The following is a 25,284-nucleotide window of genomic DNA, read 5'->3' as shown; positions in this document are numbered from 1 at the left end:
GGGGAGGGGGCCTAAGGAGACAGATCTCAAGAACAGGAACAACAGTCATCTGCTCTGTATTTTCATTTATTGTTTCCACTATCTCCTCCCTTAAAAAGTTCCTTCTAAAGCATCTCCCCAAAGTAGCAAAGAGCTAATATGTAAATTACAATTAAGTCTGGAAAATGAAGAGGTCGTGAAGTTTTCCTGGAAATATGTCTGACGGTTATCTGGAATGCTAAGAAGAATCAAGTCAGAGAGATAGGAAGGACATTTTGCAGAGAGAGAACATTTTGAGATGATGCTTATAAATGAATTATGCTGGCCAATTGGCTGGAGTAGAAGAAAAATTCAAAGGTGAAAAGGTAGACTAGAAGTTGGATATAGATCCTGTGAGGAGTGGGTACTGTTATTTTTAAGCAGGGAGATACGGACAAAGTGGACCTTCTGGCCAAAATGTGAGGAAATGAGAAAAGGTGAGCATGAAGAGGCATTTTTGCATTTTTAAAAATATTTTTTGGGGTCCTCCCTGGTGGCACAGCAGGTTAAAGCACTGCACTAAGAAGCTTAAGCCAATTCAGCATGAGTTCGATCCCGCCTGCCCTGGAGGAGATCCACCTGGTGTGGCAGACCTCTCCTGACCCACCCACTGCTCCCCTCAGCAGTGTACTTGTCGATCTGCCTGTTCTGCCCCCCACTCTGTCTCAGGTGAATCCTCTCACTGCCCCTGCAACTCTGGCCTGTACCCCAATTCTGTATGAATAAATAAATAAATCTTTAAAAAAAATTTTTTTGTTCCAAAATATTTTGTTCATTTCATTCTGTCCCAACACTGGACAATATAAATCACTTTGGAAGTGAACATTCCTAAATATTTCAAAGGCAATTAACTACTAACAAACCCAATTACTTTTACCTTTATAAGTTTATAAAGCGACTAAAGGATATTTTTAAAAATTAAGTCTTAAATATATCTAATGTCTTTATAATAACTGATAAGGAATTCCACAAGATAACATCTGTCGGTGTGCTGTCACATGTTCCTTAAAGTTATTTTTTTTTACCACTACCTCCATTTTTTATGGAAATCTTGCGAAAATGTATTTTTCTTCTGTTTTCTTACAAAGATAATTGGTGACTGAAAGCTTGAGGAAAAATAGGACACACCACTTCAAAGTTGTCCTCTAAGAGACAGTTATTAATAACAAAAGGGGGGAAACAGCTACTTTCCAGTGGAGAACTGTGGTCAGCTCCACTTAACCGAGGATGGAAGTTAAGGGCTACTTCATGGAACAAACCAGTGGCATGTCTCCCATCATGACCTGGGCAGACACCACTTCTGCACGGCAAGGTGCTCCTGTCAAACAGCCTGAGCGGTCAGACAAACCAGATGGAGGTGCACTCTACACAAACTGACCTGTACTCTTCAGAAGTGTCCATGTGAAATTAAGAGGGTGGGGGAGGGGTGGGAGACTCCAAAAGGCTGCAGACTAACAGTGATTAAAGAGATATGATAATGGGGGAAAACCAGATTCCACATTTTCTTCTTCCCTAAAGAGAGGGCAAGATAGGGAAGTTGGCAAGAGCAAAATAAAGTCTATACTGACTTCCTGATTTTGATAATTACACCAGGGTTATGGAAGATGATGCCCTTAGTCTTCAGGAAATACATAATAAAATATGTAAGGATAAAGGTATCACATACATTATTTAAGGATAAAGCACTGGCATTTCTGCTACTCACATATTGTTGAGAAATACACAAGAGGGAGAATGAGAAAATACAGTCAAATTTTAACATCTGAGAAATCTGGGTGAAAGGTAGAGGGTATTCATGACTTTTTTTTGCAATTTTCCTGTAAGTCTGAAATTATATCGAAGTAAATTGAGAAAGAAATAGCATTCTGTGTAACTTTTTTTTTTCTTTTTTGCTAGCTCAGAATGTGTGTGGGCACCAGGAACGTTATATAAGTTAGTGATGTGCTCTGGGCCCACTCAGACATACCCTGTTCTAGATATCCCCAGCCATGATTATATAAATGCCTTTATTTTCTTACTACCCGCTCCATTCCAACAAGGTACTTACCTTGCTCCAGCAGTCCCTATTACACTCCTAATTTAACACTCTTACTATAGGCTTGCAAACTTATCAAATTCCCGTTTATTTTACAAATAAAACTCTCTAACCCAAAATAGGTAAGTAATGATAAAAGGTACCCACAGTCACCAAGAATAGAAAAGAGGCTTGGAACAACTTCAAAGTTTTTGTTGTGACATCATGCTAATTTGATCAGTGTATGAAATAAGAGGAAATAGTTTCTTAATGAAGAACTGGGTTAGGAGTGAAGTTCAAGAACTTGAAGGAGTGGACTTTGTCATATTAATCTTAGCTGTCCATTGGCCTTTTTGGTTTACCTTCAAGCGGCCAGATAAGCCTCTGTAGATTAGTAAAGTATCAAGATCTCCCCTTAATTTCCTCTTCATTAAAACAAGAAACCCATATATTTCCTAATCTCTGGATATTCTACAGTTTACTGAGTGACTGGCTACACTGTTCAAAGTTTATATTGTAATTTATTTGGAAATAAATATATGAGGAGTAATAATGTAAAAAAAGGAGGGCATATGCTATTAAGACATCTGTAACCAAATATAGTTTAAAATACCTTTTTAGAATACTTTATTTCTCCAAAAATATTTTTCTAGATATTGTCAGAGAACTGAATAATCTCTGCCTCCTGACCTACTGTAAAAATGTAGTAGATGAAATCTCTTGAAACAACTCGTAGTGTTCATTCTCCCCAAAAGAATGGAATTCACTCAAACGCTGTCTTGGATGACAAGAAATGCTTGTAGCAACAAAGTCCATCAAGTGGTCGAAACTGGCATTTTAAGGAGGCTGATAATTTCAAGATGCAAGGTATTTTGAAATAATTTCCAAACCTAAATGTTTATATAAATTTCCATCAAGGGAAAAACTGTTTAAATAAATTATATTTAAATAAATATTCATCAAGAGAATATCATAATTTCATAAGAAAGAATCAGGACGTGTTTTGGGACTGACATGAAACAATCTTTAAGACTGCGAATGGGGGGCTCTCCCTGGTGGCGCAATGGGTTAAACACTGCTTAATGAAGCTCTCCAAAGTCACTGCACTAGTTCGATCCCCATTTAGGGAGCTGACCCACATGGCCGGGCAGATGTCTCCTGACCAGCCCTCTGCTCCCCTCAGCAGTTTACTTCATTAATCTGCCTGTTCTGCTCCCCATTTTGTCTCTGGTGAATCCTCTCACCACCCCTGCACCTCTGGCCTGTATCCCAGTTTTGTATGCATAAATAAATTAACAAATCTTTTTTTAAAAAGACAAGTAAACCAATTAAAAAAGAAGCAAAGGGCTTGAAGAGATATTTCTCCAAAGAAGATATAGACAAATGACCATTAAGTAAATGAAAAGATAAATAAACCTTCCATGAGACACCTCTTCATACCCACTAGGATGGCTATGATCAAAAAGATAATAAGTATTGGATGAGAATGTGGAAAAATCAGAACTCTCTCATTGCTAGTGGGAATATAAAATGGTACAGGCTTTTGGAAAACAGCTTGGTGGTTCTTCAAATGGTTAAGCTAAACACAGAGTTACCATATGATTTAGCAATCCTACTCCTAAGTATATATTCAATCAAGTTAAAAACTTGAATTGAATAACTACACAAATAATGGCATATCTTACAGTGGAATATTATTCAGTCATAAAAACTGCAATATTGATGCATGCTAGCATCATGGATGACCCAGAAAACATGCTAAGTGAAAGAAACTAGATGTAGGTCACATGTTATGCAATACCATTTATATGAAATTTCTAGAATAGGCAAACCCATACACACAGAAAAATGGGGAGAGGGTGGCCTGAGGACAAAAGTGAAAGAGAGTGACCACTATGAGAAAAGAATTTCCTTAGAGAGCAATGAAAGTGTTCTAAAACAGATGGCAGTGATGACCAAATTGATCTGTAAAGATGCACACAAAATGATCAATTCGGCAGTGGCATCCCACTGCCAGACCTCCCACCGAAGGTGTTGAACCCCGTCTTTGACATGGCTAGTGACAGCAAGCACTTGGGCCATGTCTCCTTCTAGCTGTTTGCAGACTAAGTTCCAAATACAGCAGACAACTTTGATGTTCTGAGCACTGGGGGAAAAAGATTTGGTTAGCAGGTTTCCTGCTTTCACCGAATTATTCCAGTATTTACATGCCAAGGCAGTAACTTCCCACACCATAATGGCGCTGGTGGCAAATTCATCTATGGTGGGAAATTTGAGAAGAATTTCATCCTGAAGTGTTCAGGTCTCAGAATATTGTCAGTGGATGTGCTGGATCCAATACAAATGGTTCCCAGTTTTTCATCTCCTCTGCCAAGACTGGGAGATTAGCTGGACAGAATGTGGTCTTTGGCAAGAGGGGGAAGGCATGGTACTGTGGAAGTCATGGAGGCTCAGGGTCCGAGAATGGCAAGGCCAGCAAGAAGACCACCACTGCTGATTGTGGGCTAACCTAATAAAACTGACTTGTGTTATATCTTAACCACGAGACCATTCTTTCTGTAGCTCAGAACACCCCATCATTCCAATGGCTTGAAATATCTTTATGTTCTCCCTCAGTTCTATGGGTTCCATGTTTTCCTTATCCCCTTCCAAGTCTAGCTGATTACTGTTAAGTTTATGAAGTAAATAATAAACTACATCAAACACGTTCAATCCCACATTTTACAGAGTGTGATAGTATATGAATTATCTCAGTAAAGTCACTTTAAAAACTGCAAGCAGTTGAATGGTGTGCTGGGGATGCGATCACTTATGGACATGCTAATATTTCAATAAAATATCTTTGGAAAGACACACAGGAAACTAACATTAACTTCCTCAGCAATGGGATGGGAGATAGGAGAATTTTTCACCAAGAGTCTTTTTTTTAAATTTTTGACTTTTGAACTATATTAATATAATATTATTCCCCTGGTGGTGCAAGGGGTTAAGTTTCGGCACTAAAAGCTTTCAGGAGTTGGATCCCTTGCCAAGGAGATGATCCATATAGCACAGCAGGCTTTGCCTGTCTCTCCTGCTGCTCCCCTCAGCCCTGTATTTTAGTAGATCTGCCTGTTCCACTCCCCACTCTGTCTCTGATTCTTCAAAGCAACCTTCCATGCCTCTGGCCTACACCACAGTTCTTGTATGCATAAATAAATAAAATAAATCTTATAAAAAAACCAAAAATTTAATTATAAGTGAAATGAAAGTAAACATACTTTTACTAAGTTAGTTTGTTCTACTGGTTTAATAACACAAAGCTCTGTGCAAAACACAGCAGAAGGTATTAAGTACTAAAATTAGCCAAGGTAACAGAACGAGTATGGTTTCTCTTTGCTATACTGTATAATTCTGGCTCCATTAACTTTTTCCCTTTGGTCTTCTCTCATTGGCTCTCCGATGAATAAATTTTCTGTGCCTTTTTTATTTGGAGACGCAAACTGGAAATTCTCTGATAATAGATCAAATTCCCCAACTCGTTGTTTAAAAAAGCTATTTAAAAAAAAAATTCTATGATAAAATCTTCCTTTACCAGATGTTATACTTTAGAGGAAATTAAGAATAATACATGACCCTTAATTTAAGAATAAATGACCCTTGGGGAAAAGCCAAAAAACAACTCAGAAATGCTCTTTCCTACAAGCTCTATTTCTAAATTTCTACCCACCTGGATAAAAACGCTCTCCTATAAGTCATTTTTCACCAACTTTGTCATAGAGCTAGCCAGAAATAAGTTTCCAAAACAGGTCACTGAACCCTGACTGCACTCCCTCGAATGAAGTTTTCCCTCCAGCTGACTCCTCAGACAGGGAATCCAGCGCCTTCTGTTTTAGAGTTTCTGTGCTATGGACCTTATCTGATAGAGTGTGTTATCTGTACTCCTCTGCTATTATGTCAGCATCACCCACCCCCTTGCTAATGCAGACAGGAGCTCACTGCCTTGCCAGGAGGCTTGGGCATGGTTTTACGGCCCCCACTACCTGGACTCCCCCACCAGCCACCCGAAGGCCTGCAAAACTGGCTCCAGTTAGATTCCAGCCAGTTCATCCTTCTCACCACCTCAATCAGATCCTATATATTTGTCACATCAGATTTCCAGACCTGTAACTGCACACTCCTTAACAACACATGTTCTATGCATGCTACCTTCTTGTCTGGAATGCCATATCCACCAACCCACTCACTCAAATTGGGTCAACACCTGAAGGCCACTGCATGACAATCACCCCTGTGAGGTCTCCCCTAACTCTCATCTAATTGTGGATACTTTTCTGAAATTTAATGAATTTTAGAAAATTATAGAAATCAGTATAGTCTATCAGTTCTAGGACACCATCAATGGTAAGAAACATTTTTGTGCCACCAGGAAATAAAATGTTGGCTCTGACTCAACAGCAGTTGTAAAGTATAGCTATCCCAATGTCAGAGAGATCAAAATATCAAAAAGTGTTAAAAAAAAAAAAACCAGTAAGCTGGGCCCTCCCTGGTGGCACAGCGGGTTGGAGTGCTGCGCTGTGAAGCTGAGCCAAGCCCTGGCCACTTCAGTGCGAGTTCAATCTCTGCCCCCGAGGTAACCAACATGGCACTGCAGACTTCTCCCGACTCTCTGGCTGCTCCCCTCAGCAGTGTACTTCGGCAATCTGCCCATTCTGCTCCCCACTTAGTCTCTGGTGAATCCTCTTGCTGCCCCTGAACTTCTGGCCTGTACCCCATTTCTATATGCATAAATAAATTCTTTTAAAAAAATAAAAAATAAAACAACATAGTAAGCCACAAATCTAAAAGGCAAAGGGTGTTGTCTTCCAGCTCCCACTTACCTAAAACATGTCTTGTCATAATTGTTTCCTAATCTCTCCCAGGCCATTGGCACCTAAGAATCAGGATTTTACTCACACCTGGTTCCACTGCCCAGTATTTACCTAGAACCCAAATCCCATGAGATCATAGTAACAGTCCCATTTGCTAAACTAAAAAAATAAGAGTTTCTGAATGTGAAAAAACTAAGAAATCATGAATGCCAAGAAAATAAAACTTAAAAATAATTGTAAAGCTTCTTTGCTCATAGTAACCCAGGCAATGCCCATGTCTAAGCATCAGTCATTAATAAATTGGGGATATTAAATATCTTCAGTGTTTTGAAAAAATAAGAAGCACGTGCCCTTGTATCCAAGGTTCCAAAAGCTTCCCAGATCTTAGAGTTTGCCGAAACTTCTATTTGAGATATTAAATTAATGTGACATGGTATTTATTAGTACATATACAGCATTTTGTCCCATACTATAATCAGTAATAAGCACTTAAACACATATTTGTAACAAAGGATTTCTGATGCTTGACTGCAGATACTCCCCTTTCCCTAGGGTCAGCTGATAAGAGTCCTTGGAACTGGTGTGAAGCTAAAACCAAGTCCTAACCTGCAGAGCAGACTGAATTCTCATGCAGCTGTAACATCTAACCACAAAAAAAAGTAGAGGCAGGCTTTCCTGGTTCTTCTGGGCCATTTTTGGACCTGCTTGGGAAGCTTGCCTTGCACTTCCCAGCAAATCTCATCATGTGAGTAGCAAACCTCCTCGTACCCTTTCAGTACATCTGATGTACCACCAATACCTATGTGCAAACCACATTTTCAAAGGTGGCGGGAAGGGTTCCATCCTGCCTCTGCACAATGACTGAAAAAAGAAAACAAAAAACCCTCAGACTCTTGGTTCTTTGTAAGTGCCAGGGCCTCAGCTGAGCAGCATCAGCTAGATTATGACTGGATAGGGGTTTACAGATCAAACAGGGCTAGGCTCCCACTGGCACCAATTAGGTTCAGGCTGGCACTGATGAAGTCTGGGAACTAGCTGGTTTGGAAGTTGACCAGTCATGTTTGAAGGTAGGTACCCTGAAGTGGGCTATAAGCAGAAGCTGCAGAGAAGTTGCATTTGATGAAGGAGCAAAGCTTCGAGGGACACTCAGCTTGACAAGGAGGCTGCGTGGGAAGTCCTCAGTAGATGGAGAGGTTTGACTCAGCTTGGAAGAAGCTCCAGGAGGAGACACACTTCAGGAGACACGCTGCTGGGTACTCCCTCGGAAGCACTCATGAACACCCCAGTTGCCACATATTAGCTGGGTCCTGGTCCACTGCTTACTGGGGTGCCATCAGTTCCAGGCTTCCTTTAGGGGAACAACACAATCACGCATGAACAGCATTGCATTTGGACTAGTGGACACTAGCTGGCCACCTGTGGTCTTAGAAACTTTCATTTCCCAAATCTCCTGTTTGTTAATAAACCCTGTTGTCCTACCATGAGCCTGAATGGGCTTAGAATTGTGAGCTGAGGAGTGAGAAGCCTGCATGCCATGAGCAGATCTCAAAAGACGGCACTATTTCACAATGTTGATTTATTCTTGATTTTTTTTTTTAATTCTTGAGTTGATGGTTGCAAATAGTATTCCATTATGATTCCACTCCCAATTTAAAGGAAATAAATTTAATGAGACAAATAGACAAAAGATGTTCAGTTACTGCTGGAAAAGGCCCATGATAATGACTTTTATTAAGGCCTCCTGTGAATTCATTTCAGAGGAAGGAGTGGGCAAACCACCTGTCTGTGTGTGAGTTCTAATAGAATCCTGGGACTTAACTTAGACAATCTTTCTAATGGATGCTATTTGTTTTATGCATCAAAAACTATTACCAATATAACCACAAATTTTTCCTGAAAACTACCAGTGTGGCTTGCAACTCTGGCAGTCAGAGATAACGAAGACTAATGCGCAACCTCAGGCAAATACCCTTTTGTGCCTGAGCTCCTGCTTCTGTGAGTCTAGTCTAATAATAGCATCGACCTCCTGAGTTTGTCACAAGAACAAAATGGCTGTATTTTTATCAAGAACTCAGAAGAATGCCTGACTGATCAACTCCAAGGTATGCCTGATAAATAAATAAGCAGCTGCAGGAACATGTACGAATATTTATGCAATGCAATGTCCTGGACTATGAAAGCAGCCATAGAAATGGACAACAGCGTCTCTCTTTTCTGAACAATTATTGCATAAGTAAGGAGTGCAAAAATATTGGGGCCATTCAGTTCATCTATACTCGTTCTCTCTCCAAATGGACTTAGGGCACAGACTGTCCCTGCAGACTGCTACTATTCTGACCCAGCACTTTGAATTAGCGTCTCCCTCCTTGGCTGAACTCAACAATGCTGGAACACTGACCACCTTTGGGAACAGGGTATGTAGGGACAGAAGTAGAGTATAGAAAAGCCCACCACAAAGACATGTACTGTTCTTGAAAATGAGATGTGTTCTAAAGCAACGTGCAACAATTGCTCGTGTAGTGTCCAGAGATAGGGGCCAAGCGCTATGGTAAAAAACAAGATGAGTTGATCACTGAAAACAATTTACTTATTCTCTACCTTATTAAATGAAGAAGTCCTAGTATAAATGCATATAAACACAAATATGAAATCAGGAAATATAAATTAAGATAAAAGACCAAAATTTGGGGTAGGGAAACGGGACACAGATGTGCAGGCGATCCACTGGTTAAAGCAGGCCTTTCCTGGCCTCCAGGAGAGAATTCCCATACACCTTATGTAGAATCCCCATATACCTACATTACACTGAGTAATGTAGAGATCAAATCTCTGAAAACAACCCATAGTAATGCAACAGTATGTTTTATAATGCAGGCTCTCCTGACACCCCCTTTATTAAAAAGCTGACAATGTGACACAACAGTGGGATTCAAAGGAGCCAAACACTTGGTCCAAGTACAAAGTCAAACCAAGGATAAAACATGGAATAGCTCGATAAGTAAACAGACTACATATCACTGAAACAATCCCTTACAAATATCACTTCCTTTAACTGGGCTCCTGATAAAAGTTGTTTGGAGAAATGCTTCCGGTTATATTCTTTTCTCAGTGTGGTCTGTGCTGATTATCAAAGGCATATCCACATTCTTGACAGATCAAAGGATAGTGCAGGTTGACAGTCCATATAAAAAACAAATCCAAGCTCTCACCTAGATCAGCGACCATCCCACCCACATGTGGGACTGACCCGTGGGAAGAACCCCCCCCCCTTGAAAACAGCAGCAACACTTTCTTCTGAGATTGCACCAGAATAAAGGATAAATGATTGATCACACCATCAACCTACAATATAGAGCATAGGCAATATGATTTCAGTTTAAAAATTTCTCAGGGACTTGCTACTAGTCACCCAACACATATATCTGCTACATATTTTACAGAACACTAGTCAGGGATGGGTATGCAGGGAAGGCCCCTGGCAAGTTACCTGCCCATCCTGCCTTGGTGCTACCAGTGTAGGGGAGGGAGGTGGTCAGCCACCATGTCACTCACCCAGACACTCTCAAGACACACGCCTGACTCACCCTCCCAAGTTGAAGGGCAGTGTTCACAGGGTCCAAGAGGCAGTAGAGGTTGGCTGGGGCCTAGGGCACTAGGAACTGGTGTAAGTAGGCAGAAAATCCATCTCCGGGAGGCAGGGAGGTGGCGGGAAGCAAGATCCCATGTGAGCCAAGGCTCTAACCCCTGTGCCTTCACATAAAAAGCTCACATTCAGTGATCAAGCTATCAAGAATTTCAAGATGGCTACCAGAGTATTAAACCCTAAGTGGGCTGTCGGTCCTTTTGAGAGTGAAACACTGTATGACTACACTGGTGGCATGTCTATGAAGCTGGCTCTGAGAGCCAGAAAAAAAAATTATGCTAAATGTTCTACAGAATGTCTAATTTTGAGTGATAAAACTTATCAGTAGATAGATCAGTTAAATAAGTTGAAAAAGGTATAACTGTCAATTTACAATTCTAAATAATATGAAACATATACACTTTGACTTGGGCTTACTACCACCACTACCTTAAAACTCATATATCCAGAGTTTTGGTTTCCACTCCAAATGAAGCTATTGTTCCAGTGGTGAAGACACTAGACTGATGATAGACTAGGGGCTACTTACAGAAATTCCTTTGGGGCATCCATATATGCTAGTCTTAAAAGTTGGAAAGTACATTTTCTTGTGAAAGTTAACTCTATCTGCCCATAATATTATAATTAAACAATATGCCTTATATTACACTTATATTTCAAGTTTTTAGTATTGTGGATAATTTGGTAAGACTGAAGTTTCAAATACTCTTAAGATGACATGATCTGATTAAAAATAGTTCTTGCTGCTATGTAGGAAATGGAGTGAGGAAATACAAGCAGAGACAGGGAAACTCATTAAGAAGTGACGACAATATTTCTATGCAAGGCAGTCGTGACCCATACTGATGGGAAGAAGGCAAGAAAGAAATGGATGACAAACAGAACTTCTTGCTGATAACTGAATATGGAGATAATGAAAAAGAATGTCCCAAGAATAACTCCTGCGTTTCTGGCTTGAGTACCTGCATGAAGGTGATAATAGAGTCAGTGCTTTCACTGGGTGGAAGAAACAGAAATCAACCCACATTCTTGGAAATGTTAAGTTCTAGATGTCTAGATGTCCAAACGAAGTTAAGCAGACAACTAGAGATGCAGGTCTGAAGCTTAGAAAGGTCGGAAGAACTGCATCTCTAATTCCAAAAGTTACCAGCATATAGGTGGCACTTAAAGCCAGGAGAAATTTCATTTCTCCTTGACAATGATATCAAAATGAGGATTGGGCTTAAATCTGGAGTAGCACCAAGCTGTAGTGGTCAGATCAAGATGGAGAGAAGAGCCTGCAAAAGTGACTGGAAAGGGAGCAGACTGTGAGAATGGAAGAAAACCAGGAAAAGAGGTTCCAGGGAAAACCTGGAAGAGAAGTGGTGGAGGGGGCACAGGAGACCTACAGAAAAGAGTCAGTAGGTTTGGGTACCCTAGCATCCACTGGTGATCCTGAGGAATAAGAAGGCAGCTGCGAGAAGGCTGGACTAAGAAAAGGTGGGAAGACAGAGGCAGGTACAGAGAGGAGTGCTGATAATTCTTGAGAAATTTTGCTGAGAGCTGGAGTCTAGAAATGTAACTAAGAAAAACTATAAGACCAAGGGGAGGTTTGTAAAGATGAGCAATTTTAGAGCATGTTTGTATTGTAATAAGCACGATCCCAAGAGTGGCAATAAATAATGCAACAGATCCTTGAGGACATGAAAAGAGAGGGTGGCCTTTTCCCAGGTTGAGGTTGCTACAAAGAAGGCAGTGGTAACCAGGAGGGAGGAGTGTTTGCAAGGAAGTGACTACAGTTGTGGACCAGGGACTCCAGATTGGAGAAGGAGAGAGGGAACACCAGAAGCCAGAGCAGGGAGGGATCTGAGGTCTCAAAGAGTTCCGGAGAACACAGTGGGAAGACTGCAAGGAGGTGATATTTGAGGAGTGGGATGAGATGTTTAAATTGGTGTATTTTCTAGTGATGATGAGGTTCAAAAAAGACAAGAGGCTGAAAGAGGGCCAGAAACAACTCCTCAAGAGAGGGCCAGTGGCAGGGACTTCCCACAGTGACTCTGTCAACAGGGACATGAGGGGTGAAAGGTGGAATCCAGTTTCTCTCTGAGAGCTACAAAACAAATTCTCTGCTGCATTCCCCAGGCATACAGCTGCCATGGGCTCCCTGGGGCTTCTCAGGGTGCCATGGTACTGCTTAGACAAAGGAGGTGCCTACTGAGAATTCAGAGCTCAAGTTCCATATTTGTATATGGTACATTATACCTTAGAATTTTAGAGTCTTTATATATATGTATGTATGTATGTATGTATGTGTGTGTGTATATATGTGTGTGTGTGTGTGTAAAAGAATTTTAGAAAGTTTTAATCTTCATTTTAAAACTTAAAAGAAAACACCTTTATTTTAAGCTTTCAACTAACCAACTTTACACATTTTCAGGCAGCACTACCTACCACTGACAAGTGCATTCAGTGAACACCTACTGAAAAAGGCCCAAGGCACTTTTCTGGATTTAATAGAGATGTATACTCCAGTAGGGAAGCTGAAACAGAACAAAAAAAATTTTTTTTACAGGGAAAAAATAACATACTTTCAGCTGCAAAGAGTAGAGAGAATATAAAATACATTAACAGAGATAAACATGTTTGCTGCACTTGTGTTCATTTTTGCACACTCTCATAATTCCATTCAACATTAGGATACTAAGTAACTTAAAATCTGGTATTGATTGGATGAGTTCAAGAAAGGCAGTTCAATCAGTTTTGAAACAAAATGTGTCAAGTGTCAAAGGATGATATTGGTCATCTGAAGAATTGACCTACTCTAAATGAGAGACTTCGTTCAGGAAACTCAAAGTTGAGGAAAACTCTAAAATTCAGTTAGCATTTCTGGATTGTATCCTAATGCCTAAAGTGTAATAGTCAGTTATAAGATTATAAGATTCTATTGAAAAGAGTCACTGAGCCAATACAGCTGTTCATTATATTCCAACTATATTCCACCTGCAGTCACTGGTCGAATGAATATCCACTGAGCTGATGCCATATTCCCAGGACAGTCTTGTGAAGATATTCTGTCTTTGCTGAGGGAGAAAGATGCATGAACAGTCCAGTCTACTTGAGCACTCTAACTGCCCAGCATTTATACTGTTTCACTGTAAGTTAATTAGCTGACATTGTATTCTGACTGGATGTCATACCCTTGACAGCTTGGGTAGACAGCTTCTCCCCTGAGACATATCAGTGTCAAAGCTAGTGTCTGGACTGTAAAGCTGAGACCCCAGGTTGTAAGAAGCTATGTCTCTTTATTTTCACTCACTCTCTGTTCTAATGTTTATAGTTCCTGCATGAGATTCAGTTCAATGTTCACCTACTACTACTAAACAGTACATTCCAGGTATTATGCTTAGTACTGGAGACCCAAAGACAAGTAAGGCAAAGTTCTTGCCTTTGAAGAGACAATCATATACATGATTTGAAGCAGAAAAGCTCAAAGTTATGAATGAGAGTATAACTTGAATCATAAAAACAGAAAGCGATGGTTCCTCAAACAGCATAAGCCAATTTACAGACCCAGCGCCCAGAGCCCTTTGAATAAAGGGGGAAGATGAGTCCAGACAAGCATATAACAAATTTGAATGAGGGATTTTAAGTAGCCAGCTATTAGCTTATGGATTAAAATAGTTAAAGAATGAAAATGTCTTTTGCGGGTCTTAATATCTCCAAAGTAGAAAAAATCTACACAGATAAAATAATGTATTGACCCACAGTCTCTAATTGAGAACTCTTAAGACCTGAAAACTTTGAAAGTGCACAATTTTTAGATTTTAGAAAATGAAGGTCATATATGTTATCCATATAACCAAGAAGGGTATAGAGCAATCCATAAACAAATACATTAGTATTTCTGTAATGAAGCATGTGACGAGTCACACCAAGCGACTCACAACTGGAAATAATCTCTGGTTAGTTCAGGTTGAATTCTGCAGTCAAAAAGTTTATATCAAACTTAGGGGGAAACTCCATTTTCAGAGCTTTGGGGAATTTTGGAATTGCAGAGTGGGCATTATAGACCTATCATTTGAAAGTACAATGAGACATGGCCTCCTTCCCATTGTCTGTTCTGAAATCTACATGATAGAAACTAACTACAAGTCAGCATCACCTCTGCTCATACATTTTAACTTCCCTGGTACACAAAATTCAGCAAACCTCACTGGGATTCTTCTATATGTGCCCTCTTTGAAAAAAATAAAATAAATAAACAACACAGAATTAAATTCCTAACAGCTGAAAGTGATCAAGACTCCCAAATCCTCACTAGTGAAGAAGCAAGGGCTGGCACTCCTGTCAGGCAGCAGAACAGAGGAGCCTCTGCCAGCAGGGCGGAGGAGCCAGGGAAGGACCCGGTGAGGAGTCCTGAGCCTGTTTGGACATCCTGGGGAACAAGCCTGCCTGGAGCCTAACTGCAGATGGATGTGCACAGCCTCTAGGGAAGAACTCAGACCAAGCGGGGAGGGCAACACTCAGGGGCTCTGTCCACACGCATGCCTCCTGTGGGCCGCAAGGAATAACTCTGGGCCCAAGATGGTGTCAGACACTCAGTTAAATGGATCCAAGCTGCGTCCCTGAAAGAGGAAGTGGTATAAGAGTGAGAATATACCACCATCCAAACACCCTCAAGGAGCATGGGGTGGCGCGATTCCGCCCTGCTAGTAAGGATGGCTTCAAGATGGCAGCCCCGCCCTCCAGAGTGCGGTCAGCAGCACCGAGGCCTCGGGTTCTTGGCACAAACATCACTGCAAGGAGAAAACTGGTGGATGCCCTGGGACAGCTAAAAGAACTCTCTGTAAACATTTATGACATCCTGGAAGCCTCCCAAAAAATGATTAGAGGCTTTGAAAGAAATTCTGTAATATAACAGAGTAGCTGCCAACATATGCTTTGGAGTTTGAGTTCGAAATCTCCCATATGTTAGCTACGTGACCTTGGACAAGTTACACGATCTGTCTTATTCTTTCTTAGTGATCTCGTCAGTAAAATTAATAAAGGTAATAATTAGTAAAATTAATAAAGGTAATAATTAGCGCACAGAGTTGCAAGGAGTAGATGAGATACTACATATCAGTTATGTAGCACAAGCTTGGCACGGTCCTACTTTTATGTCCCATTTTTACGTCCAAAATTTAAGGGCTAAAGAACTGGATTTATCTCTGACTGAGGGTGGCTGGTGGCTAGGGGAGAGCAGGGGGTAGAGAGAGAATAAGTTTGCAATTTTTCCCTAACTCCCTAATTCATTCACTCTCTTTCTCTTAGCCCTTGGTTACAAGATCTGCAATATTTGTATTTTAACACATTTTGTTCTTAGGAAGGTGAGTCTTTTGCCTTATTTCCTAGCAGCACACTTTGAAGGAAAGTATATGACAATTAACCTGGAGAATAACTAGAGGACAGTGCCTAACACAAGGTGACAGAGTTCTCACTGAAGTCAAGTCCACAATATAGGACCTTAAAACACTTCATCTTCTCAAGTGTTATCCAGAAGATCACTCACTCCACATGTGCTCCCTCATGCTTGGAGAGGAAAGAAGACATGTCTTAATTTTGATATGAAGATTTTAAAATGGTTTAAGCTCCCTAGATCCTAAGGCAAAATATTGGGATCCCAGTATAGAAAATGTTCACAGCAAATCCATTTGCTTGCTGTTTTTTCCGTTGGTTACAGAATGAGAATAGCAAAGCTCTAATCATGAATTTCACTCTATGGGGTCATCTTTATCTACAGTAATAAAGACCTTAGACTCAGCAAAAATATAGCATTTCTAACCCCAAATTGTTAAACCTAAGAACTGGGCGAGATGTGTGGCAACTGCTAGAAATACAGTCAATCTACAGGCCCAGACAAGAGCCCAGAAAGGACTCACAAAGCAAAGAAATTCTGGGCTTGCTAAGGGGAAATAAGGTACGGAAGGATAATTTATCAATGAAATCATCTTTCTGTTCTTGGATAAAGGCCCAATGACACCGAGGGAAAATTATAAGTGAATAAAAAATTATAGCAGCCACATGCATTCCAAAAGACAATGAATAAATAAAGGGGAATAAGGGGGAAAAGACAAAGTTCTCAGGAGACAATTACAATCTCTCAGTGGAGGCACAATGAAAGTTTACCAAACCAGCTTATCTCTGCCTTCTTAAGGCAGCCCAAATTCCAGGACTTTAATGGGGACTCCAGGACACTGTTATGTCAAGTGTTTCACAAAATAAGGCCAGAAAAGGTAGAAAGAAATCACTCAAGATATAAAACAATGCTATATCTCCCCAGCCATAGGGACTAAGATTCAGAACCAATGACACTTGAGACCTCAAGAGAAGCTTCTGGTTCTAAAAATTAAATTCCCTCTCCTTGGGGGTAAAGAACAAGCAAATCCACAACGCACTCTTTGCCCAAGCAAACCATTTCAATCTCGCTTTTAAAATGACACCACTGGGGGTAAAGAACAAGATTAAAATCTTTCCAAAGTTTAGGTGAGGGTGAGATGCACAGCCTACACGGAGAATTCAAACTCTCAGATAAAAGACAACTTTAAAACAGCTGTAGGCTTTACCCAGAAATGTTTAATTGTCCAGGAGAGCTGTGATTGTGGTTGAACTAAATCAGTCTCTGTGGGGGTAGAAAGGAATGTGAGAAATAGCAGGTAGCCAGCATTTACTACACAGAGGGAAGCAGCAGTATTTCTGAAAAAGTATACATACCAAGTTTTTCTCAGTTAAATTACATTTTAAAAACAGAAAGATCAATTTCAAGTGACACCCAACAAACTTCCTTTGTAAATTTAAAAAATATCTTTTGTAATGTAAGTAAGTCTATTCTTTTTATTTGCTGCAAAAGGTCATAAGTGGTGAATCCTTATTTTGTTAAAAGTGGTGACTGTAGAAATTAAATCTTTAGTATTCATTATTTACTTGAATATGTGTCTCCTGCCTAACACCTTAGCAGAGTCAAGCTCCTTGTGGTATCCTAAGCTCCTCTGGCACCAAATCAGTATTCTTTTAGTTGAGAAATGAATAAAGACTGTGAAAACAGAAATTTGCATTTATGGATTTTCACATAGATCCTTTCGAGTAATAGTTGTCTTTATTTCTTCTTTCAGCAACATTTGAGTCTGGTGAGTATCCTGGAGTTAGTGTAAAAATGTGTGGTAGAACGGAACTTTTTTTAAAGGCAAAAGTTTGGCCCTCCCTGGTGTCGCAGCAGGTTAAAGCACAGCACTAAGAAGCTAAAGCCATTTCAGCATGAGTTCAATCCCCTAACCCGCCCGCTGCTCCCCTCAGCATTGTACTTGTCAGTCGACCTGTTCTGCTCCCCAAACTGCCTCTGGTGAAGTCTCTCACCACCCCTACAACTCTGGCCTGTACCCCAGTTCTGTATGCATAAATAAATAAATCTTAAAAAAAAAAAAAAAGGCAAAAGTTTGGCTTTATTTTCCCAACTAGAAAACAGTCAAAGACTGAGAGAGGTAGTGAAATCTGGGGGTCTTTCTGTCTCGTCTAAATTTAGTCAGTAAGTATCAAAACACAGAAAAAATTCTATGATAAAACACTTAGGTACTATAATAAATATAGTAAAATAATATATGTAACAACTAGTAACTCTAAAACTATGGTGTTTAAAGTAGTCATAGAATGTTAATTCATTCCATACATTTCTGAACAAATAACCTCAGAGTGAAAATAATCAGATAATACATGAACTCAGACTTGGAAAAAATATTCCTTCTTTCAGCAAACATTTATTGGAGAGCTACTATGTACCAGGTTAAATACTAACTACATATTATAAACTACTAACAAATGCTAGCTATTTCTATGCCTCATTGCCACTGAACAAGCATTTATCAGAATCTATCATATCCATTAAGCCAAGCACTAAAGATACGTCTATAAACAAGATAACAACATAGATGCTATCTCTGTTCTGGATTCTAGTGGGGGTGGGTAGGTGGAAAGAGAAGAAAACCCAAATAGTCCAAAATAGGAGATGATAACAGAGGACCCTTCCACATAGGATGATTGAAGACAGTCTCTCTGGGGAAGTCACACTTATGCTAAGGTGTCCCTGATTTCCCTGATGAAGAGAACACTCTGGGCAGGAGCATTCCAAGCATAGAAGGTGTAAAGGACCTGAGGTGGGAAATAGGGCAGTATAATCTGAATACAGTGAGTATATGTGGAGTTACAAAGGTAGTCAGAAACCAGATGACACAGAGCATTGTAAATCGGAGACAAGCTGGAATTTTGTTTCAAGTCATGAAGGATTTTAAAGTGACATGATCCAACTTGTATTTTCAAAGAACTCATTCTTGCAGTTGTATACAGAATGGATTAAAATAAGACAGGTGGGGGTAAGGAGGAAACAGCATGAGAGGTAACGACAGTGACTCAGGCAAGAAATGACAGTGACTTTGACTGGCTATAGTGACCCTCTCGAGTGGTTGTGTTCCAGATGCATTTGGGGGATGGAAAAACTGATCAGAGGCGATGTGAGGAATTAAGGGTGGATTCTAGGTTTCTGGGTTGAGCAATTAGACAGTTGATGGTACCATTTACTGAAATGGGTGGAGCAAGTTACTGAGATTTATTCTTCATGTGCAGTGTGCTCATGCCTCCCTAGGGTTTCCCAAGACATTTCCGCTGCCAAATCCAGAGAATTCTCATTGTGCTGAATCTCTCACTTGACACCAATCTTCTCAGTTAACCACTTCTTTCTGGGTTTCCAAACACCAAACTCTCAGTTCTTCTCTTACTCAGAGCATCCTTCTCAGTTACCATACACCCCAGGGCTCTGTCCGTGGCCCTCTGCTATTTCCTTCATTCCATTCTTCCCTGGTGACCTCACCCACATTACCTGACACATCGATCCACAATAAGCTTCCTAAATCTGTATTTCCACCAAGAACTTTCTCCTCATATCCAGAACCATCTTCCCAACTACCCTTAGCACACCTCTACTTGGATGCCTCAGCGACATCTTAAACTCAACATATCCAAAGCAATCTCATCATCTTATTCTTCCAACACTCTTATTCTGTTTTCCCATATTTGTCGAAAAGCCCCACTTTCAAAAAAACAAAAATGCTGTTTCTCAAGCCCCAAAACCTTAGGATCATACTAGATACCTCTTCTGTCCAATCCATATCAAATTTGTTTCTAAGTCCTATCAAATTGGCTTTCTAGTAAACTCATGAACATGAGTTCTTTAGATAGCCCAGTGCTCTAATGTCGATCTTCAGTACTTTCCCCTGGAGTACTATAACAACACTCTGGCTTCTCTGGCTTCTCATCTTCACTCTAACCCATGTTCCATATCCCCAAGAGCAGCGAGGTCCCTCATGGGTTTCTCACAGTCCTTAGGAGGAAATCCAACCTCCCCAGTGGTAACTACAATCCTCAGGCTGGTTCTCCTGACTTGCCTCCCGCCTTCTCTTTTCCACTCCAACCACCACGGCACTGAACCATCAAAAGGTCAGCTCACAATTCTGTGTGTGTTCCAGCAGCCAGACCTTCCGTCTGAGATGATGACCCCTTTCAGTTCCCTCAGCACACCTTTTCCAAAGACTTATGTGACTTATCCCACTTTTCTCCCAACAAACTTCATATTATACAAGGAAGGGACCTGCCCTTCCTGGAATACTTTGGTGCTTAATCTTAAAAGGTTCTTAACAGATGTTAGTGGGATTACTATGTCTGGGTCAAATGCAAAGTTCTCTATAAAAGATAAACTTCTATATACAGCATCTATATAGAAACTTTAAAAATTTCTACAATGGACTAAAAACACCAACTGCTAACTTTAAGCCAGCAATCTTGAAAGGTTTCTTACTGAGAAACTAGCAATGTCCACAGAGGGGATGTGGCTATAATTCTGTGGCTTCTTTCAGATTTCAACCTATTCATACTTAGTCTTTCAGTTGTGGCACTTTTAATACCCTGAGTTTAAGATTATCCTGTTGCTATGTCCTCCATGATATTTAATCTCTCCTGCATAATAATTCTGCCTGAACCACATCAGATTTCTGATAAACTTTCATTTTAGATTATTTCTTACATGGCCAGTTAAATATTACTACCACCCTCAGCAAAAAACATGTAACTTTTATTTTTCAGAAGACATACAGAATGGACTCATTTTATATATCCAAAGTATACTTCCCTTGTCAATCTGGGGAAGGGGTACTTTTACCTTTATACCTGATAAGCCCCTGGAATCACTGGTTAACTTATATTTAAAATGGCCAAAGATTACATTAAGGATCTTTTAAAGAAAGAAATCACTGAGTAAACTTTTCAGAGGCTGGTGCACTGACATCTTGCAAAACAAAAGAAATGAAGACGTATCTCAGCAGTTGGCCCTCTAGAACCATTACTTAACCACATCCTGAGACAACACAACCCTGCTTTGAACAACACAAAACGTCTTACAGCACACACCACTTCAGATGTCCACAAAATAACCCATCCAGTTCCATATATCGAGCCTGAGGTTTAACTTCAGTTCGAACCATGAAATTTGGCAAACAAAAAAAAAAGCTTTACTTTTTTTTTAAGGAAAGTGTGTGTGTGTTGTTGTTGTTGTTGTTTTTTTTTGAAAGTGTGTTTTTTTATGTTCAGTGTCTTGTCACTCTAGTGACCCACGTCTGGAAGTATTATGGATGCGACTGCATTCTTTTAAGCCAGGTCATGTCAGGGGTATTGCCAGCCCTTTGCATCCTAACCCAAAAGTAATGTACATTTCGTCCTGGGGCAGCCTACAGAGATGAGACAAATGAGACTCCAGGAGTCTTCCATGACGGAAGCTTATAAAAACGTATAGCAGAGCATTCAAAATAAAACTTACAAGGTAAAGCAAAACATTCGCTAAAGCACGGAAACCAACCAACAAAGGGCCTGCAAATGAAAAGCCTGCAACCTTCCGCCACCTCGCAAAGGTGGAGAACGCCAGAACCCCGGGTTCTTGGGCTGGAATCCTCGATGGACCTGGGCGCCCCAGTCACCAGGCAGGGAAGGCAGGAGACTCCGCGCGCGCTCAAGGCAGCCGCGCGCGGGGCCCTCTCCCCTGACGGCCCCACAAGAAGGAGCAAGGTAGGGAGCTCTCCCCTCCTCCTCCACCCGCGGGGATTCAGCGAGGAGAAGAAAGAGGCTCCGCGCCTCCCCAGCCCGTCGCGGCGCCCCTGCTCCCGCCGGCTCGATGCCCCGCGCTCGGGAGCGCGCAGGCCGCGCCCCCTGCCCACCTCGGTGCCCACCGCGCAGGGCCCGGATCGCCACGAGGGGCGTGTGCAACCCTGGGAGCCCCCGCCGCCCGCCCGGTTCGGACCGGTCCCGGCAGCACTCACAGAGCCCGAGCGCAGCCGCCAGCACCGACCACAGCCAGCGTCTGCGGTCTGCGGCTGCAATCACTGCTCCGGCCCGACCAGGCGCTGCCATCGTCCTCCCTCCCGCTGTAGCCGCTGCCGCGCGCCTCTGAATCCCGGTCCCCGCCGCGGTGGGCTCGGCTCCGGGCAGGAGACTCAGAGCAGCCGCCGCCGCACCCGGTGGCACCTCAGAGCCGCACTCCCCGCTCCCGGCCCCGGGGCTGTCAGCCCGCCTGCCCTGGCTCTGGCCCCGACCCCGCCCCGGACCCAGTCGTCTGTTCATTGGCTGCTGCGCATCTCAGGAAGGACCCGATTGGTTGAGGAATTGTCCATCTCTGGTCTGGCGGGGCCCCGCCTTCCGGTCCCACCCAGGCGCCTATTCCAGGGCTCGGGCCCGGTCCGGAGCCGTCCACTGCGGTCGCCGCCAAGCCCAGTCCCGGCCTGCCTGCGTGGCTGCGCGCCGGTCAGCCTGTCCCAGACGATCCGACTGCCTGCCAGTGTCTCCTCTGCGTCTCTAAGGTCCAGTCTTACGGTCTCGCCATTGTGTCTCCCAGCCACATGTCTTTGCCCATGCCACCCTTTTCTGTTTTTCTCGGTTCTCAGAGCTTCACCTAAAATAATAGTAATTTTAAAAGAGAGAGAGATAGAACACATCCCTCTCCCACTTTGCCCCGTCCCAAACTCCTGCCTTTTTTTTTTTTCCTCCTCTACCTTAATTCCTGTGTTGCAAACCGAGAAATCTAAATTAAAAAGAAGTGGCCATCCTATCACCTGGAACACACATGAGTGTGTTTTCTGTTAGTTTAACTTTTGCAAATAAAATGCCTTGCATTTGTCAATAAAATTAAGGATGGGGCAAGTTCCTCACCCTCCCTCTGAAGTGCCTTGACTCACCCTGCTCAAATTGGTTACCTTGGCCCAGAACTGTGTGTGCTAGCTACTGGTTGCCCAATAAGTACCGAAAAGTGTTTGGACGGGTCCTTATGAGAATGGCAGCCTTCAAAAAGGATAGACTGGAAAGGTGAGGGTGAAGAAAGGAAAGATCCAGGTACTAGTTGAGACAGGAGGGAGGGAAGCAAGTCTTAGGTATTAAAGACAAGAATGGGGGTCTGGGGGAAGAGAGGTTTCCCTCCCCCCATTTTTAATGGTTTTGTGTAAAGTCAATCTTAACATGACCCACATAGGTGCTTTGCCTTATTTCTCTGAGCAAGTTCCTTATGAAGTGCCTGGACTATCACATAATGCAAGTGCATTGAGCAAATGCTATGTCCTTTAGAAGTAGAACATTTGCAGGAAGCAGTAGTCTACCAGTACAGACAAACAAGTTCTGAACTAAAATTTTTTACATGCCAAGGAAGGACAAACTCAACACCAACAAGCACAGAGGTCCTCAAAAACTTAGGTAGTGTCACCTCCTCCCAGGCCCGTTTATCTCCACATGCATAATACCCCTCTCTTCTGAGACTACATGCCTAAGAGTGTCAGAGAAAGGTACAGAAGATGCAGTGCCTGAGAGGGATTTTAATGGATGGCTGAAAATTCCCCATACAGAATAGGGAAAGCAAACTCAGGAACAAGAAGCATGAAGAGTAGGTACAAGGTCTAGTGGATGAATCCTGTGTGGTTTGGAACTTCAGGGGAGTGAGAGAAAAAAAAAGAGAAAGTAAGGTGGGGTCATATTTTGGATATTTGGGAACGATGAAAGGGGAATGACAAAGTCAGGCATGTGTTTCAATGCTGTGGTCACTGCAGCAGACAAGGCCAGCCTGAACACAGAATAAAGTGTTGGCAGTAGCGAGAAGGCAAGGACTGGAGAAAACTTTCAAAAAAAAAAAGAACGACAGGATCAAGTGCTGAAACTGGATGGAAAGTCGAATTAAGAGAAAAGAATCCAAAAGACAGAGGTGAATTGCTATCTTTAGTGACTGGAGAATTATGCTACCTGAAAATCAAGACAAAAACCAGGTAGAGAACTTGGTCTGTGAGGAGGGCTGAAGAGCCGGGTGTTGGGCTTAATGCGCTGACGATTAAATGGAAGGCAGTTAGATGTCTCAGGTAGAGCCCAGGAAAGCAACAGAAGGGCCAGGGTGAAACCTGAGCCTATCGTGGTGGCAAAATATTTCCACAGTAAATAGTTTCAGACAGTCAATCACAAGTCAATAGAATATCCTTCTCTTCAAATATGAGATATGGAGGAAAATGAATTTTGAGACATTATTTGCTAGGGAGGGTCAGAGGGCACGTCTGTTTGAGTGCTAGTTGCTTTATAGGCCTTCTTCCCAGGCACTCCTGGGTGATATCCAGTCTTGGCTGCTGCAGAGAAAGCTGGCCAGCCCTCCTTTCTTCCCTGGCTCTAAGCCCCAGCCACCTTCCCCAACCCATCCCTTAGAATCTTCTGCTGCCACCCCTAGTCTGTGTGTAACTCCAGAAAGCAGGGAAAACAGAGGGTTGGCTTCCGCTATTCTTCCCCCCTCCATACACCTTGTAAAAATCTAGGTATTTCCATAGCTTCCACAACCACCTCAAAGCTGACAGAATTAATTTCTCATGTATTCCCTTTAAAAAATCTTTTCCTGACTCCTAATTGCCTATAGTATGAAATCCAGATGCCTCAACTGACAGACATATCCCTACTGTCTGCTTTTGGGGGTTCTTCTTTTGTACCTTTACTGGCTACAACAACTGGGCCTTCCATACTTGCCTTCAGTTTTAATACACTATGCCCCTTCACTCCTTTCTCTGTTCCTTAACAGACAACAACTGTTTATCTTTTCATCTGTAAATGTGCAACTCAAGGGTGAATTTCTCTAGAACGTTCTCTTGCAGTTTCTAAGATCACCCTACACTGCCCTGTGCGGCAGATCATTCTTGCCTTGGTACCGCTCTACACGCATACAGAGTTTTATCAAAGCATCTTTAGATTTTGTAGGAGGATCCCTCTCTAAGGGCCTCTCAGAGCCTCTGAGAATGTGAAGAAGACAGTAAGTTACCAGATGACAAAGTGCCTGGCACATAGTAAATACTCAGTATGAGTCACTGCTATTGTAGCAACACTTTCTTGCTGTCTAGTCACTACTTGTCTGTCTCCCATATAAGAAGAGGGACACAATAGAACTGCCATAGGGCCTAAAACAGTGCCTGACACATTTTTTGATGCTCATCTTTTTATTACTCTCATTCTTGTCCCTTCTTCTTAGTCTACTCTCCTACTCACTCTTTCTGGAACATTCCTGCCTTAGGATTGTGTCCTGGGTATTCCTTCTATTTAAGTTTTTGAAGTAAAAACATAACACACGGGCCCTCCCTGGTGGCGCAGCGGGTTAAAGCACAGCATTGAGAATCTGAGGCCGCTTCCGCATGAGTTCGATTTCC

At 41.9% G+C, this 25,284-nt stretch overlaps 1 protein-coding gene across 3 annotated transcripts in view; it reads right to left on the bottom strand.

Annotated features, from left to right (window-relative positions):
* The window catches only part of MPZL1 (myelin protein zero-like 1), a 53,291-nt gene extending 31,176 nt beyond the window's left edge, over positions 1–22,115 (bottom strand). For all 3 annotated transcript variants that reach the window (XM_012729116.1, XM_012729117.1, XM_004688449.2), the window contains exon 1: positions 21,895–22,115. In XM_012729116.1, coding sequence (XP_012584570.1) covers positions 21,895–21,985 — 91 coding nt within the window. In that variant the 5' untranslated portion in view covers positions 21,986–22,115. The remainder of the gene's footprint in view (positions 1–21,894) is intronic.
* Positions 22,116–25,284: the final 3,169 nt, after the last annotated feature.

The sequence above is a fragment of the Condylura cristata genome, unplaced genomic scaffold (genome assembly GCF_000260355.1).
Source record: "Condylura cristata isolate star-nosed mole 26May11 unplaced genomic scaffold, ConCri1.0 scaffold00024, whole genome shotgun sequence".
In the NCBI taxonomy this organism is placed as follows: domain Eukaryota; kingdom Metazoa; phylum Chordata; class Mammalia; order Eulipotyphla; family Talpidae; genus Condylura; species Condylura cristata.
This window is presented reverse-complemented; position numbering and strand designations above follow the sequence as displayed.